We start from the raw sequence: 13,640 nt of genomic DNA, 5'->3' as shown, positions 1-13,640 counted from the left end.
GTCTACATTATAAATACACAGGTAGAGGCAAGGGAAAAATAAATACTTCATTAATGTTAACGATTATTGATTTTTATTTTATAATATTCAGAAAAATACTTTGTACCATCCTTGTAGAGTTCAACTCCAGTTTCAAAAGTAAACATATCATTTATGGGAGTGATATTAACCAATTCTTTATCATAAAGTCATCACAATTTCAGAAGTAGCTAATTAAAAGATTTAATTCAGTTTAAATAACTAAAACCTATAATCACTAATTAGAAGTGATTTCAACTAAAAATTTATTTTTTTCTGTTACTATAAAATAAAATAACATTCAAAATACCAGTTCTTGGTTGCTTTTACATTTTGAAAACTTTTATTCCACCACTGTATCAAAATAAAGTGAATCGGATACTATACAATGCTTACTGTAGTAAAAGATATTAAAAATTTATACATAACCCTTACTTTTACAAAAAAGCTAGTAAAACAGCTAAGAGCTTTCAATATTAAAACTTAAATAAAACTTTAAAATGTTGTTTCAAAAAAAAACAAATTTAAGATTAATTTACGCACGATATTTGCGTAAAGCATTAGTGATGAAAAACTTGTATTTAAATGAGATTCAATCAAAACAAAGAACAAAACTCAGTTTTATTTCTAAAAAGTTTATTAATTTTGCAAAATCCATCATCTTATAAATTCATCAATTAATTTTCAAATAATTAATTAGTCAGTGCTGTTAAAATTTTTAGTTATGATAATAGACAACAAAAAAGTGTTAAAAATTCATATTGCGTCACTTTTTATTTAAAACATAATTTGAGTGTCAATAGAAAATTGTCAAAAATAGTTTTAGATAAGTAAATTAGTGAAACAAACTATAAACTTACTCAGTGTTTTTTATTATAATAATTCAAACGTTTATTGCAATTAAAACAATTCTAATTAAAACAAGGCAACTCATGCAGAAAATTTCAAATATTATTAAATAACAATTATTAAATACTTTAAAATGCTGTTTTTCAAACAAAATACAAAGTTAAAATACGCAGTTTTATTGAATATATTTTTAAGACCAGGAAAATGATTTTGAAAATAAAATGTTCAAATTAAACAATCTAAACTTTATTCAAAATAATTAAAAGAAATAAAAACAATAGACATAGATAAATAAATAGAAAAACAATAAATAAAAAACACTTGTGTACCAAAAACCATAAAAAATTTAATTGTCACGAGTTTTATTGACTGTTTTGGAAAAAAAAATTTACTACAGAAACAAAACTTTTGTAAAATAAATATTTTAAACTGTAAACATATGTTTTGAAGAAATTAGTAGAATATTAGTTTAAGCAATTAAAACAAGCCACTGAAAATATTAATTTTTCCTAGAGATGAAGAATGCATTATTATAGGTGTTTTTGTAAATAGCTTAACATATATACGGCAAAATTTTCGTTATTGGATGCGTTCCTTATACCGTGTCGTTCATCTGGGTATACCTGTGTGAAAAATAATTTTGTTTGTATAAAGTACTTGTTTATCGGTGTTGAACTAAAAATTTATTATTTTACATGTCTCCGCAGGACGCTGTGAAAATTTTTAAACAAAAATGAGTAAGAGAATAGTAAGACTCTGGAGTTGTCGAATCCATATTCGAAGTTTACCATGCTGTGAAAAGATTCAATGATTTGATACATCAAAAAAGTTTACCAGGTGTAGAAAACCTTTCTTTATCAACGAAAATGGTACAGCTTTTTTAGAAGGGAGTAAAGAGGAAGCTTAAGAGATCTCAGCAAAACTAAAGACATGAATGTCACTTCTAGAAAAAAAGCAGCAAATTTCATGGAACAGCAAAATAAGATCAACATATACAATTTTGCTTCCAGCTTTTGGAGAGATAAAAAACAATTCAGAGACCTTAACTTTTCATAAAATAGAAGTATCTACCAACACCTAAATAAAAATTCGAGATTATTAAATCCAATTTCTAAAAATTTATAGTAAGATAAAGCTGCTTTTTTCATTGTGTGAACTAAAAGTGATAGATTTTTTGGTATAGTCTGTGTTAAAAGCAAAGATATTAAAGCAATGTTGCTCATTCACTTATGATACTTTGAGTATTTTGAGAAAATGCGTGCCTCGGTATTTTCAGGAAAAGTATCTTAAACCCTTAATCTATCGTCACATAAAGACAATTGTAAATTAACCATATTTAGTTTTTATTCTTGTTTCTTAAGCACTAGACAGCAACGTACGACTATCAAAAAATCTTCTTAGTTAGGCAGACATGGTCTTAAAACGTCTAACCAAGCAGACTTCTTGAAATAATTTCTGACAACCTTCAATGAGGACAAAACCAGGTAGCCACATGACAAGACCTGCTGTTATAGTGGTGCACTGTGCATAATAGAGCTTATTTTAACTACGATGGCGATAAGATCTCAGTTTTGCCGACGGTAGCCAAAACAACCATTAGTATTTAATTAACTTTAAACTAATAAATCATTACAAAACTGTTCAAAGTACTTATTGTTCACAAAACCTGAATGTCGTAGTGTTTGCACTGTTTGTTGAGCTCATTGGTCAGCTTGGCGGTGTGAGTGAAGTGCACGTTCTCGTCTATGAGCCCGTGCACCAGCAGCAGCCTGTTCTCGGCGTCGGGGAAACACCTGACGTGAGAGATGATCGAGCCCCGGTCGTAGCCCCTCTTGCAGTGGTCGTTGAGGTGCGGCAGCTTCATGTACCTCTCCGTGTAGGCGGTGTCGTAATCGCGCCAATCCGTCACTGGGGCGCCGCTCACCGCTATCTGAAAAATGCAAAATTGAAAAATTAAAATAATTTATATTTAAATTGTTTAAGTAAAAATAAACAAACAAGACTTGTTGCACTTAGGTTTTATATTTAGAAAAAAAATTTGAATCGATATAAATATTCAAACATATTTTTAATAGTTAAAATTTTTAATAGTAAAGTACTTTGAATTGACTTGGAGAAAAAAATCATAAAGTTGAACAAACATTATTTTCAAATCACAGATAGTCAAGAAAAAAGTCTGAATGATACCACTTAAATTAAATCAAACAAATTTCTTTCTTAAAACTTATTATGCACAAACTAAAAAAAATCTACAATAAAACCTTGAACACATCGGGACGTTGGTAGAGGGCGCATAATGACAAGTAGCCGCCGTACGACCATCCGTACACGGCAATTTTGTCGAAATCAATGCAGTTGTTGAACTTCTGGTTGCAATACATCAAACCTTCCACCTGATCGCTTACTTCCACCTGACCCTGTTAATTAGTTTAATAATTTAATTATGAATTTATTAATTTATATTAATATCTAATTAATTATGTATTTAATAATTTATACTGGTAATAGTATAACATACAACAAGATGTTTATTTGTTTATGTAATAGATTGTTGTCAAATATTCTATTTAAAGATCAGGGAAAACTTAACAACTTATAAAATACTAAAATCATTTAAGGGCCTAGGGGGTTTACAAGTTGTATTTTATAAAGTTTTATCTAAGCTATCAGACATTTTTAATGCTTAAAATAATTCAAATTCAATGTTATATTCGAGATATGAGCGATCAAAGTCTGTGACCTTAACAGGTTTTAATGGATGGCGCAAACCAAAATTCCGAAAAAAGACTATTTCATTAAAAATCTATCTTCTCCTTCATTTTCTAACCAATATTATTCAGATTTTAACACATAGTCTATTACTAAATTTTAAACAGATTGAATGCAGGTATTTTTATTTTTTTAATAAAAAAAAAACTTTTTTTTTTGTTTTTTCAGTCTAATTTTTTAAATCGCAATATTAGAAGTCTTTTAAATTATAAAAGGAACGTTTCCTAAAAGTTTGAGGTCTCTAGCTCAAAAAGTGAATAAGAAGATAAATTTTTAGTGATTTTTTCGATTTCCGAGAAAACTGACCTCAAAAATCTCAAAAGTTAAATAATATTTTATTTTTGACTAGCTTGTAGTTTGTACTTGAGGCTTTCATATAGGAGCCAATGTTAGTAAAGCTATTTTAAGTTTTAAAAAAAGTTAGACCACCTATACCTTTAATTTTTACCAAAACAAGTATATTTTGTTAAAAATTTGTTGAAAACTTTCAAACCATTCTGTTCAAGTAGATTGATTCGAAGTGGGCGCCCCTGTTCTTGCTCCCCCTCCCGTCCACCGTAACCACGCAGAAGCCCGCCCTGGCAACCACGTACTTGCGGTGGTCCCTGCAGACCCGGAAGGTGTCGGTGACGTTCTGCACGTGCGGGCCCCCGTACACCGACAGCACGCAAGGGTACTTTTCTCCCTGCACGTAGTTGCTAGGCAGCTGAACGGATCCGTGGATGACGTCACCTGATTGGTTGACGAATGAGAAAAGCTTCGCGTGCGAGTGGTTGGGTGGAACGTGCACCTGGAAATTTATTGTTGTACATTTTTAAAACTGTTATGCTTTAAAGTGTTATGCTAAATAGCATGGTATATTTGGTCATATTAAAAATGTATAAACGCTGAAATAAACGCTTAAAAATGTATTCAACTATGTTTAAAATAGCCATTTGAACCCAGATTAAGATTCAAACTAAGCAGCAGATTCTGTTTTATTTAATCATTTAAATTATTTTTGTGGTAAAAGAAAAACCTAAGAGTAGAAATTCAATGTTAAATTTAAACAAATACATGAAGCACAAACTTTGTAATTTTTGTCATAGTTAATAAAAATTTCAAGACAATAAATTTGTCTGATTTTTATGCAAACTATAGAAATAAATTTTTAAATTGAAATCTTCAAATTCAATTACGCAGATTAAAAGGTTAAAAAATAAAAATACATGAACATGAGTACAACAAGTTTTAATAAACTTGACCAAAGATCATTAATTGGTCTACTAAATTAAACTTCCTAAATACTGTTATGAATTATAAAAAATGTCTTGTAAAAACTTATAAAATGAATACTTTTGAATTTTATTTTTGTTAAGAAGATTCTAGTGTTTTATACAGCTGTTATACAAAATATTTAATAATATTTAGATTAAAAATAAAACAGTAAATGTAAAAACAGTTTTATAACTAAATAAAAAATATAGTTTAAGATATGTCTATGCTAAACTAAATAATTAAATTGTAGAAAAATTTTAAGATCTCATGCATGATAGCATAATAATAACTTCGAGAAACTTAAATAAGACTACAGAATATCAGAACTATTTTATAAAATTTGAATAAAAATCGCGTACAGCTCAAACAAGATTAATTTTAGTTAATATGTAAAATCCAAGTTTGAATATTCTCATAAACACCATTTCACGGTGGTTAAAAGTAAAAAAACACAAAATAGTGGTTTATATCTTGTAATATCGACCTTCAAGTTAAAAGTTCTTAGATTAATTTTTTCAATGAAGAAGTTTTTATCATTAAAAGTTTTAATAAACAAATTAATTTTCTCAACACTTGTTTATCGTCAGCCAAAACGTTTAAAAATCTTCAAAAAAAAAAACTTTTTTCTAGCTACATGAGAAATATTTTTTTCTCAATTATCGTTTATTATATAAAAAGCTAATGAACTATAGTAATCATAACAGTAGAAATACAAACAATACATTTGAAGCAAAATGTTTGAAATAGAATTCCTCTACCTCTGGTAACAGAAGTACTCAAACTTTTTAAAGTAAAAAATAAAACTATATGCAAATAATAAATTATCAAAATGCCATATAGATATTTCTTGTAACTAAAACTTAAACAAAAATTTTATATTGACATTTCAGTTATTTAATCTTAGGTAATTAAAAATTTGTCATTAGATATAATGATTTATTAGTTAACTTTAATTATTGTTTTACTTGAGACCAAATTTAAATTAAGCTTTTTTAAAAAATTAATATCTAAAGAAAAATTTATCAAATAACCAACAACTATATAAATGAAATAATTGCCATTCAAAAACACAAACTACAAAAAAATGACAACTTTATAAAAAAACATAATTATTGCAAATTTTAGAACAACAATTGTTAATCTATAATTAAACATAACTATTGCAAATCATACAAAAAATAAACCAAATCACCTTATGCATTAGGTTGGCCACCATGGTAAGGTTGGAACCCTTCAACCTGGCGAGTTTCGCTTCAACCCCGCCCTGGTTCTCCTGTATCACCACCGCGTGCTTGAACCCCCTCCCTATCACCACCTTGTGGCTGTACCTTTCGTCGCACGTCACCTCGGAAACGCGGGGCGTGTCGACGTAGTTGACGCAGTACATGTTGTGACGCAACACCGAGTTTTTAGTCGCCATGAAGTACACCAAGCTGTTCTTCTCGTCCACTTGCAGTTCTGTAATATTCAGTTTTTATATTTATTTGTATTCAATTAGACTGGAAGTATTTTTAATCCAAACATTATCAAGTAGAAAACATATGATTCGAAAATCTATAAAATTTTGAACAATATATTTTTTTACTCGTATAAGGATTTCTAGACAGATTCAATTTTTTTCTTTTTTTTTTTTTTTTTGTTTAAACAGTAAATAAAAATAGTACGAACTGACTTATTATATTTAAAACATATATGTGCTTTTTATGTAATATTTATCTTTTTACAGTTATGTTTCCATGAAGCAATCAACATATTATTCGCTAACAATAAATTCAACTTCATTTAAAAAACTGATGCACAGTTATGAATTTTTTTGTTTTAAATTTGGCATAATTTATATTTGGAATAAAAAATCACAAGCAAAAACAAATAAAAAATAGTACTTTTACCCTGGTTAACCAGAGCTTTACAACAAAACATTTTTTATTCATAACCTTCAGATATGCAAAAAGACAAGATTAGAACAAAAAAACGTTAAGTATTGTATATTATTAACTATTTATATTGATTTACTTAATTATTTTTCTAACTGCTACTTAAAAATACAACACATCATTTTCATTTGTTTAATGCAACTAAATCATTCCTTATTACTAAAACTATTTCTAGTATAGTTGCTTTATAGATAAATTCAATTTAGTAGTATTTATATGAGGCTTTTAATTTATAACGCTTAATATTTATGCAGATACTTTTACCTAGTTCTTTTTTATTTCTTGCTAGATTTATCTTGAAGTTCAAAATTTTTTTTTTTGAAAATATTTAAACGCATCTGTTGTACTTATAAAAGTCAAAAACTTTAAAGGCTCTTTTTGAATAAAATTATCATTTTAAACTTTTATTGTTCATGTTATTAAACCCAAAAACTGTATTAAATAACAATGTAATTAACTGTTATATACGTAACTAACCAGTTGTTTAAATAGATGCAGTTTAACGAACTATCAAAAATTAAACGACTAAGCTTTTATAACATACAACAGTAAACTTATATAAGAAGATTTGCAAATAAATTTTATTTATGAAAGTTATATACTGACACTAATAAAATATACATATCAACGAAGTATAATAATAAGTATCAACGAAGTTTGTTATAAAAGAAAAATACGGTTTAAAACATTAAGTTTTGTGACAAAAAGTTTTAAAACTTTTATTTGTTTATTAACTAACTATCTAAAAAAAGATATTCCTATTATTTATTAAGCAATAAAATAATGGGAAATACTTAAGTTACGTGTAAAAAACTAGAACAAAATTATAAAAATTCTATTATATAATAAATTAAATATAGTTTTCTGTATGAATTAAATGTTACTTTCAATAGAAAATAAACATAAAAATTCAGTCAACTTGTTATAAATAATCAGATGATGTAAAATTTACCGAACAAATGCTTGGACCTCAGTTTTTTTATACTATGTTTTCTAGCAAAAATTCATTATTCACTAAAATCAATACACTTTGTTTATGAGCTAACGACCTTGAACATTTGAGAAAGTTACTTAAAAAATTGTAAAAAAAATTTAAATTTATCTTAAGTGAATATTTTCTAAGTAACATTTACACAAATTAATCCTGAAAAACCTTAACTTGTGAAAGAAAAAAGAATTTTCATAAAAATTATATACAAGTTAAGGTAATGGTTTTTTTTGCTTAGCAAGATAAGTCGTCTGATGATGAAACAAATAATTTTGAACAAATTTGAATAAAAAATCTATTAAGATAACTTTTATAAAAACAAACCTTCATCCAGCACGACCCAGTTTCCTTCCGTCAGCTGGCGCACCTCCTTCGTCACGTGACCGTCGTCGGTCACGTGGTCCACCAGGAAGCGCATGAGGTACAGGTGCCTGTACCCGCTCGCCTCATTGGACCATATGAGCCGGATCTCGTCGTGATTGGCTGTTTGGAGAAAGTGGTAGCAGTCGTGCGAGTTCACCCACGTCTCCATGCGTTCCTCGAACAAAAGCCTGTAGTTTTCTCTCTTTTTTTCGTGATGATGACGCGGCAGTTTGGAGAAAAATTGCAGTTTGATGTAGGACATCTTGGCGGTGTTCTGCGTCCGGTCCATCATCCAAACCCACACTCCTTAAAAATTTAAATAACTTTTGTTAATATTCTAAAATTTCATTAAAAGTTAAAAAAAACAGTGCGACAGTTAGTTATGTTTTTTAAAAAATTTTAACAGTTTTATTTGTAAATAATAAACTAAAAAAAGCAATATAAAAATATTGTATCACAATGTAAAGTGCGCAATGAATTGTTAATATTTTTTACTGAAATTGTTGGTGAAACTGCAAATGAAAATTTCAATTTAATCTACCTGCCCCACTCGGAACCCAGCCGGCTCTCACAATATACTCCATGTCGGGTTCATATTCTCCCAACAAATCCGGCATCGGGAGCTGGCGGCTATTTATGAAGCTTCCATTTTCGTCAACTTCAAACACCGCCATTCCGAGTTGCACTTTTGCGTTGACCTTTAAGTTGCTTTTTTTAATATTTTTCACTACTAATAAAAACATCGAAATCTGGTTAACTAATTTTAAATGCTGAGAGTTAATAATAAAAGTATCTACACGGCTTAAACACTTTTTAATTTAATTACAATTATTTTAAAGCCTTAATTTCTTCTTTTAATAGAAATTTTCAAACAAAAAACTACTAAATATTGGTTGTCAGACTTAAGTGGTAAAACAATCACAATTTATTTTTATTAAGGCATAAATTAATCTTGTTATTGAAATCTCAAAGTTTAATCAATTCGCATAACTTGTATCGTAAGAAAAGAGAGTGTTTATTCTAAATTCTTAATTTAATTGTTATTAAATTGTAAAATTATATAATTAAAAATATTTATCACGCTACTTGTGATTCATAAATTTAAAGAAACAGCGGTAAAAAAATTATTAAACAGATAAAAATAATCATGTTTATCAACAAAGTGTTAACCAACTTCTCCCACTTTGGGATACTTGTACTCATCAACCGTGTCTTGCACGTGGTTGGGAATTGAAACAGTTCTGACCCCCGTCTCATCGACTATTTCGTACATAATCCAGTATCTCCCGTCACGGCCACTAACCGGTTGCCACCAGTAACCCGTGTATCTGTAAATTAATCAAGATTTTACAGTTGTCATACGCTTAAACTAGAATATTCTAAAAAAGAAAGAATTTTTCTCTATAAAGAATTTTTTTTATAAATTTAATCGGTTTTTAAAGTAAATTTGATCACTTAGATGCAAATAAAACAATACAATACTGTTTTGACACAAATTTAGTAATTAAATACATTCAAGGTCATAACGATGTAAAATTTTAAAAAAAAAGTATTGGCAAGATTTGACATGATAATAATTTTTAGTGCATACTTTAACTGTTACTAATTTACATTTAGTTTTATCTTTCTGTTCTCTTAGTTTTAGTTTAGCACTCGAATATACTTTCTTCGGACAACAAAATGTTACAGACAAAAAAGTTTGACATTGAACACTCTGAACTAAATACATCTCGAAACTCTGCTCTGAGACTTATATTTTTAAACTCAAACAAATGATAATTTCAAACTTTATTTACATAAATAAATAGATAGAACTCAAATTAAATATACAGAAATTATACTCTACTACAACTTAAATATAAGTTTTCTGTATGAACTAAACGTTACTTTTTATAAAAAACAAAACATTTAAATTCAGTCAACTCAAGAAAATAATAAGATGATGTAAAATTTATCATACAAAAGTCTTTAAAGTCTTATAAAACTTTTAAACTAAACGAAAATTTCTTTAATAAATGAGAAACCTGTCAAATTCTTCTTGCGCGATGTAGCAGGCGCACCCGGCGCTCTTCCACTGCTCGTGACCCACGTCCGTCAGCTTGCACTCCTCCCCCGACTTCAGGTTCGACACCCACAAATCCCCCCTGTTCACCCACGCCACCAGGTCCGGGTTGCTGGGCGACACCTTGGCGTCCATGCGCGTTCCCTGGCAACGCGACCACGCCTCCACCGGCCCGTTGTCAGCTGTCTGTTGTGCACAAAATATATAAGTTGAGAATTTAATAAGTATTTTGTAAAAACTAATACAATTTATAACCAAGGTGTAATTTTGATAAGTAAATATATATGTATATATATATTTATTGCAGTTTTGTGAAATATTGAATTTTAAACGTTTACATTTCATAAAATATTTTAAAACATATACAATAATAAAAATAAATGTAGTGACTTCAAATATATCTTTTTTAAATTTCAGTTCAAAACTATATTTAAATCTAAATAAATTAGAGCACAATTTAAAAGTAACACTGATAAATATATAAATTTGTACTCCAACAAAACAGTTTAACTACTTGAGAATTTAAAAGTTAAATGTATGTAAAATGACATACCATAGAACTTCAAAGTGACTATAAGACCATAAATAGATTACAGCTAAAGCTAAATATGTTTATAAAATACGTTTTTAGATTTGTTAAAAAAACTTGAGTTATTGTTACTGAAATTGTAATATTTTTTAATTTTAACTGTTAGTTTATGAAGTCATGGCTAAAAATACCTAAATAAAGCTACTTGAGTTTTGCAAGGAAGTACCATTTAAAACATACAAAATATCAGAATTATTATCGATGACTTATTTTTTTAAGGATGTTTTAAATGGTCATTTATAAAGTTTATTTTTCTTTTCTTCTATACTTTAACAAAAAACACTATTCCACTGTAGTTAAAATGAAAATATAATACAAAACACACAAAATGCACCCTTAAATACTATAAACGCAATGAAACACGGCAAACTGATATGAACACACACTCGAGATGTCCTCATACCAACAAAATCTGCCGCGTTCTGAAACAATAAGTTTTGTTCACCGTTCCGACATCGGCCAGCGGCAGCGTGTATATCGACCCGTGGGCGGGAAACAGGATCTTGTTGCCGTGGTGATCCACGTGACATGAGGTGATGCCGCTGGCGGACAGGCGCTTGCGTTCACGTAACAGTTCCTCTTCTTTTGAAAGGGCTTTCGTGTTGCGGATTTGTTGAGCTATCTGTTTAAAAGACATTCTGTTTTGAATTGTTTCTTTAAATTAATTTACTGTTAAGTATATAATCTAAAACATAGTCAGTAATTTTTAAGGAGTAGTTAAAATTTTGAATCAATAAAGTTTAAAAACGTAATTTAGTATGTAGAACAACAAATAAAAAGTAACTAACTTGTTTTATAATTATTACAACTTTAAGTTACTAGATGTTTTCTGATGAATTTTAAAAATACAATTGACAGATGTCAAATGTTTAAAATGTTTAAATACAATTGACAAGTGTCAAATTTTAAAAATATTTATGAAATTTCGTTTTCAAACAGTGGTGAATAAGTTTTAAGTTGTAAAAGAAAGTTAATTAAAGTAGTGCACATTACTCAGTAATTGTAATATAAGTAATATACCATAAATATATTTCATAAACAACATTAATCATATATATAGCTTTAAGGAAAAAACAAACAACTAGTTCAACTAGAAAGAAAAAAAACTACATCAAAGTATTTTTAAATTTATTCAAACAATAGTAATGGAAGACATCTTTAAATTTTTTGTAGACATATCTTTTTTAATTTGAAGCTCTAATTTTAAACAATGTTTTTAGTTTTTTTATTAAGTTTACTTGAGATAATAGAAAACTCATTATAGCATTGATGCTTCAAAAACTTGAAGAAAAAATTTATAAACATCTATACAAATTTATAACTTTTGCAAAAGATACTAAATGGTCTAACAACGACAAAGTTTTGACAACTAAAAAACACTGAAACTACCTTGGAAGTTTCAAAGGCAGGTTTCCAATCCACAACTTTGTCCTGGTCGTACACGCTGTTCGCATCAACATCTGTGTACAAAAGCGTCCTCTCCGACTGCTCGTTGATCATGCCGAGGGAGAGAACCCTCACTTTGTTCTCACTGTTGTCCACCAACATGTACTTGTACGGCAGCTGAGTGTTCAAGCTGAGAACTTCCTTCCTCGACTGCCTCACCAGCTGGCGCAGCTCCAATCGTGATTTACTCATTTTATACTACTTTAAAAGAAGGGCTGAAAATTTTAGTAAAGTGCATTTCTGCGGAGTGTCAACAAAAAATAAAACAAACAAGCATATAATGCTTTCAAGTAAGTTGAATTTTTTTTGCATTCAAAAATGTTTGTAAAACTATTAAATACACTAAAAAAAACTACATGGTGGCTTGCCTGTCTTTTTTTAGAAATCAAATATTAATTAAGTTAAATATTAAATTTATACTAATAAATAGCATACTTAGTAAGTCTAAAGTTTCCATTGCTGTTAGATAACAGCTAATATACATGAGAGGTTTAAAATATTTTAAATTAGTGTAAAGATTTTTTGTTTTTGTCATATTTTACAAAACTAAACTACTTTTTTAAGTGTATTACTTTTATGAATCTAAAACAAAACTAATAAAAAATTGAAAAAAAAATACTCTTAGAAGTCTATTATTAAAGTTTAAATATTTAACAAATCTTTCACTAGGTTTACATTTATTTTAAAAATTTAGCATGCATTGTTTTAAGGTACTTTTATAACTTTACATATAAAATTTCCAAAAAAATGTCCTCTAAATGGTATAAGAGAGTATTTGTATTAAGCTATTGTTCATTCTCTTCTTTAACTTAGTTTTATTATAGATTTGTAAGCTGATAGTATTGTACTTTTGTAATCATAATTATTAAGTTTACTTTAATAGAATGAAGTTTAATCTATAACAGTCTTAATGTATACTTTATACAATTTATTGCATATAATGAAAACTGTTTGCTAAGGACAGTATTAAACAACATGTAGGAGTAGTATTCCAATAGATCAAAAGAATAGTTAGATATCTAAGCCTTTAAAAGTTATAATGATCTAATTTATTTCATACCAGCTTAAACTTTATAGCTTTAATTCATTCTAAAAAAGAACATAATACAAACTTCTGTCAATAATGTAAAACATAACACCCAACAAATTTTAGTTTATCAGGTTAACCGCGCTTTAACACAAGTAGGTGCTTTTAAAAATTTACAGTAGTAACCAAATTACACATAATAAACAATTAATGAAATATATAAGGTAAGCAAAAATACGAAAACTGCTCAAAAATGTTTATCAAATGAGATATAATGAAATATGTGGTAATTTTAGTACTTTTTCTCAACTTTTTAACTGTCATGTAAATTTCATAAA

At 28.3% G+C, this 13,640-nt stretch overlaps 1 protein-coding gene across 2 annotated transcripts; it reads right to left on the bottom strand.

The window, feature by feature from the left end:
• Positions 1–982: 982 nt before the first annotated feature.
• On the bottom strand, positions 983–12,486 carry LOC145841901 (dipeptidyl peptidase 9-like). Of its 2 annotated transcripts, none has more exons than XM_082949198.1 (11): positions 12,219–12,486; positions 11,233–11,451; positions 10,203–10,426; positions 9,353–9,506; positions 8,720–8,876; positions 8,140–8,484; positions 6,086–6,351; positions 4,130–4,426; positions 3,129–3,284; positions 2,534–2,797; positions 983–1,490 (listed from the first exon to the last, which is right to left on the bottom strand). In XM_082949198.1, the coding sequence occupies exons 1-11, from the start codon at positions 12,465–12,467 to the stop codon at positions 1,398–1,400; spliced, it is 2,424 nt and encodes an 807-aa protein (XP_082805324.1). In that variant the 5' UTR covers positions 12,468–12,486; the 3' UTR covers positions 983–1,397. The 2 variants fall into 2 exon arrangements, with proteins under 2 accessions (XP_082805324.1, XP_082805325.1); XM_082949199.1 differs by having other exon boundaries at positions 984–1,490; positions 11,275–11,451.
• Positions 12,487–13,640: the final 1,154 nt, after the last annotated feature.

Source organism: Thalia democratica, chromosome 8, assembly GCF_965202585.1.
Source record: "Thalia democratica chromosome 8, ktThaDemo2.hap1.1, whole genome shotgun sequence".
Lineage (NCBI taxonomy): Eukaryota > Metazoa > Chordata > Thaliacea > Salpida > Salpidae > Thalia > Thalia democratica.
This window is presented reverse-complemented; position numbering and strand designations above follow the sequence as displayed.

Excerpts from the sequence above, each read along its gene's own strand:
- LOC145841901 (XM_082949198.1), bottom strand. The coding sequence starts at position 12,467 with ATGAGTAAATCACGATTGGAGCTGCGCCAGCTGGTGAGGCAGTCGAGG. Across the intron at positions 8,485-8,719 it reads CTGGGTTCCGAGTGGGGCAG|GAGTGTGGGTTTGGATGATG; the intron begins GTAGATTAAATT and ends TAAATTTTTAAG. Across the intron at positions 1,491-2,533 it reads GCAAACACTACGACATTCAG|GTATACCCAGATGAACGACA; the intron begins GTTTTGTGAACA and ends TTTTTCACACAG.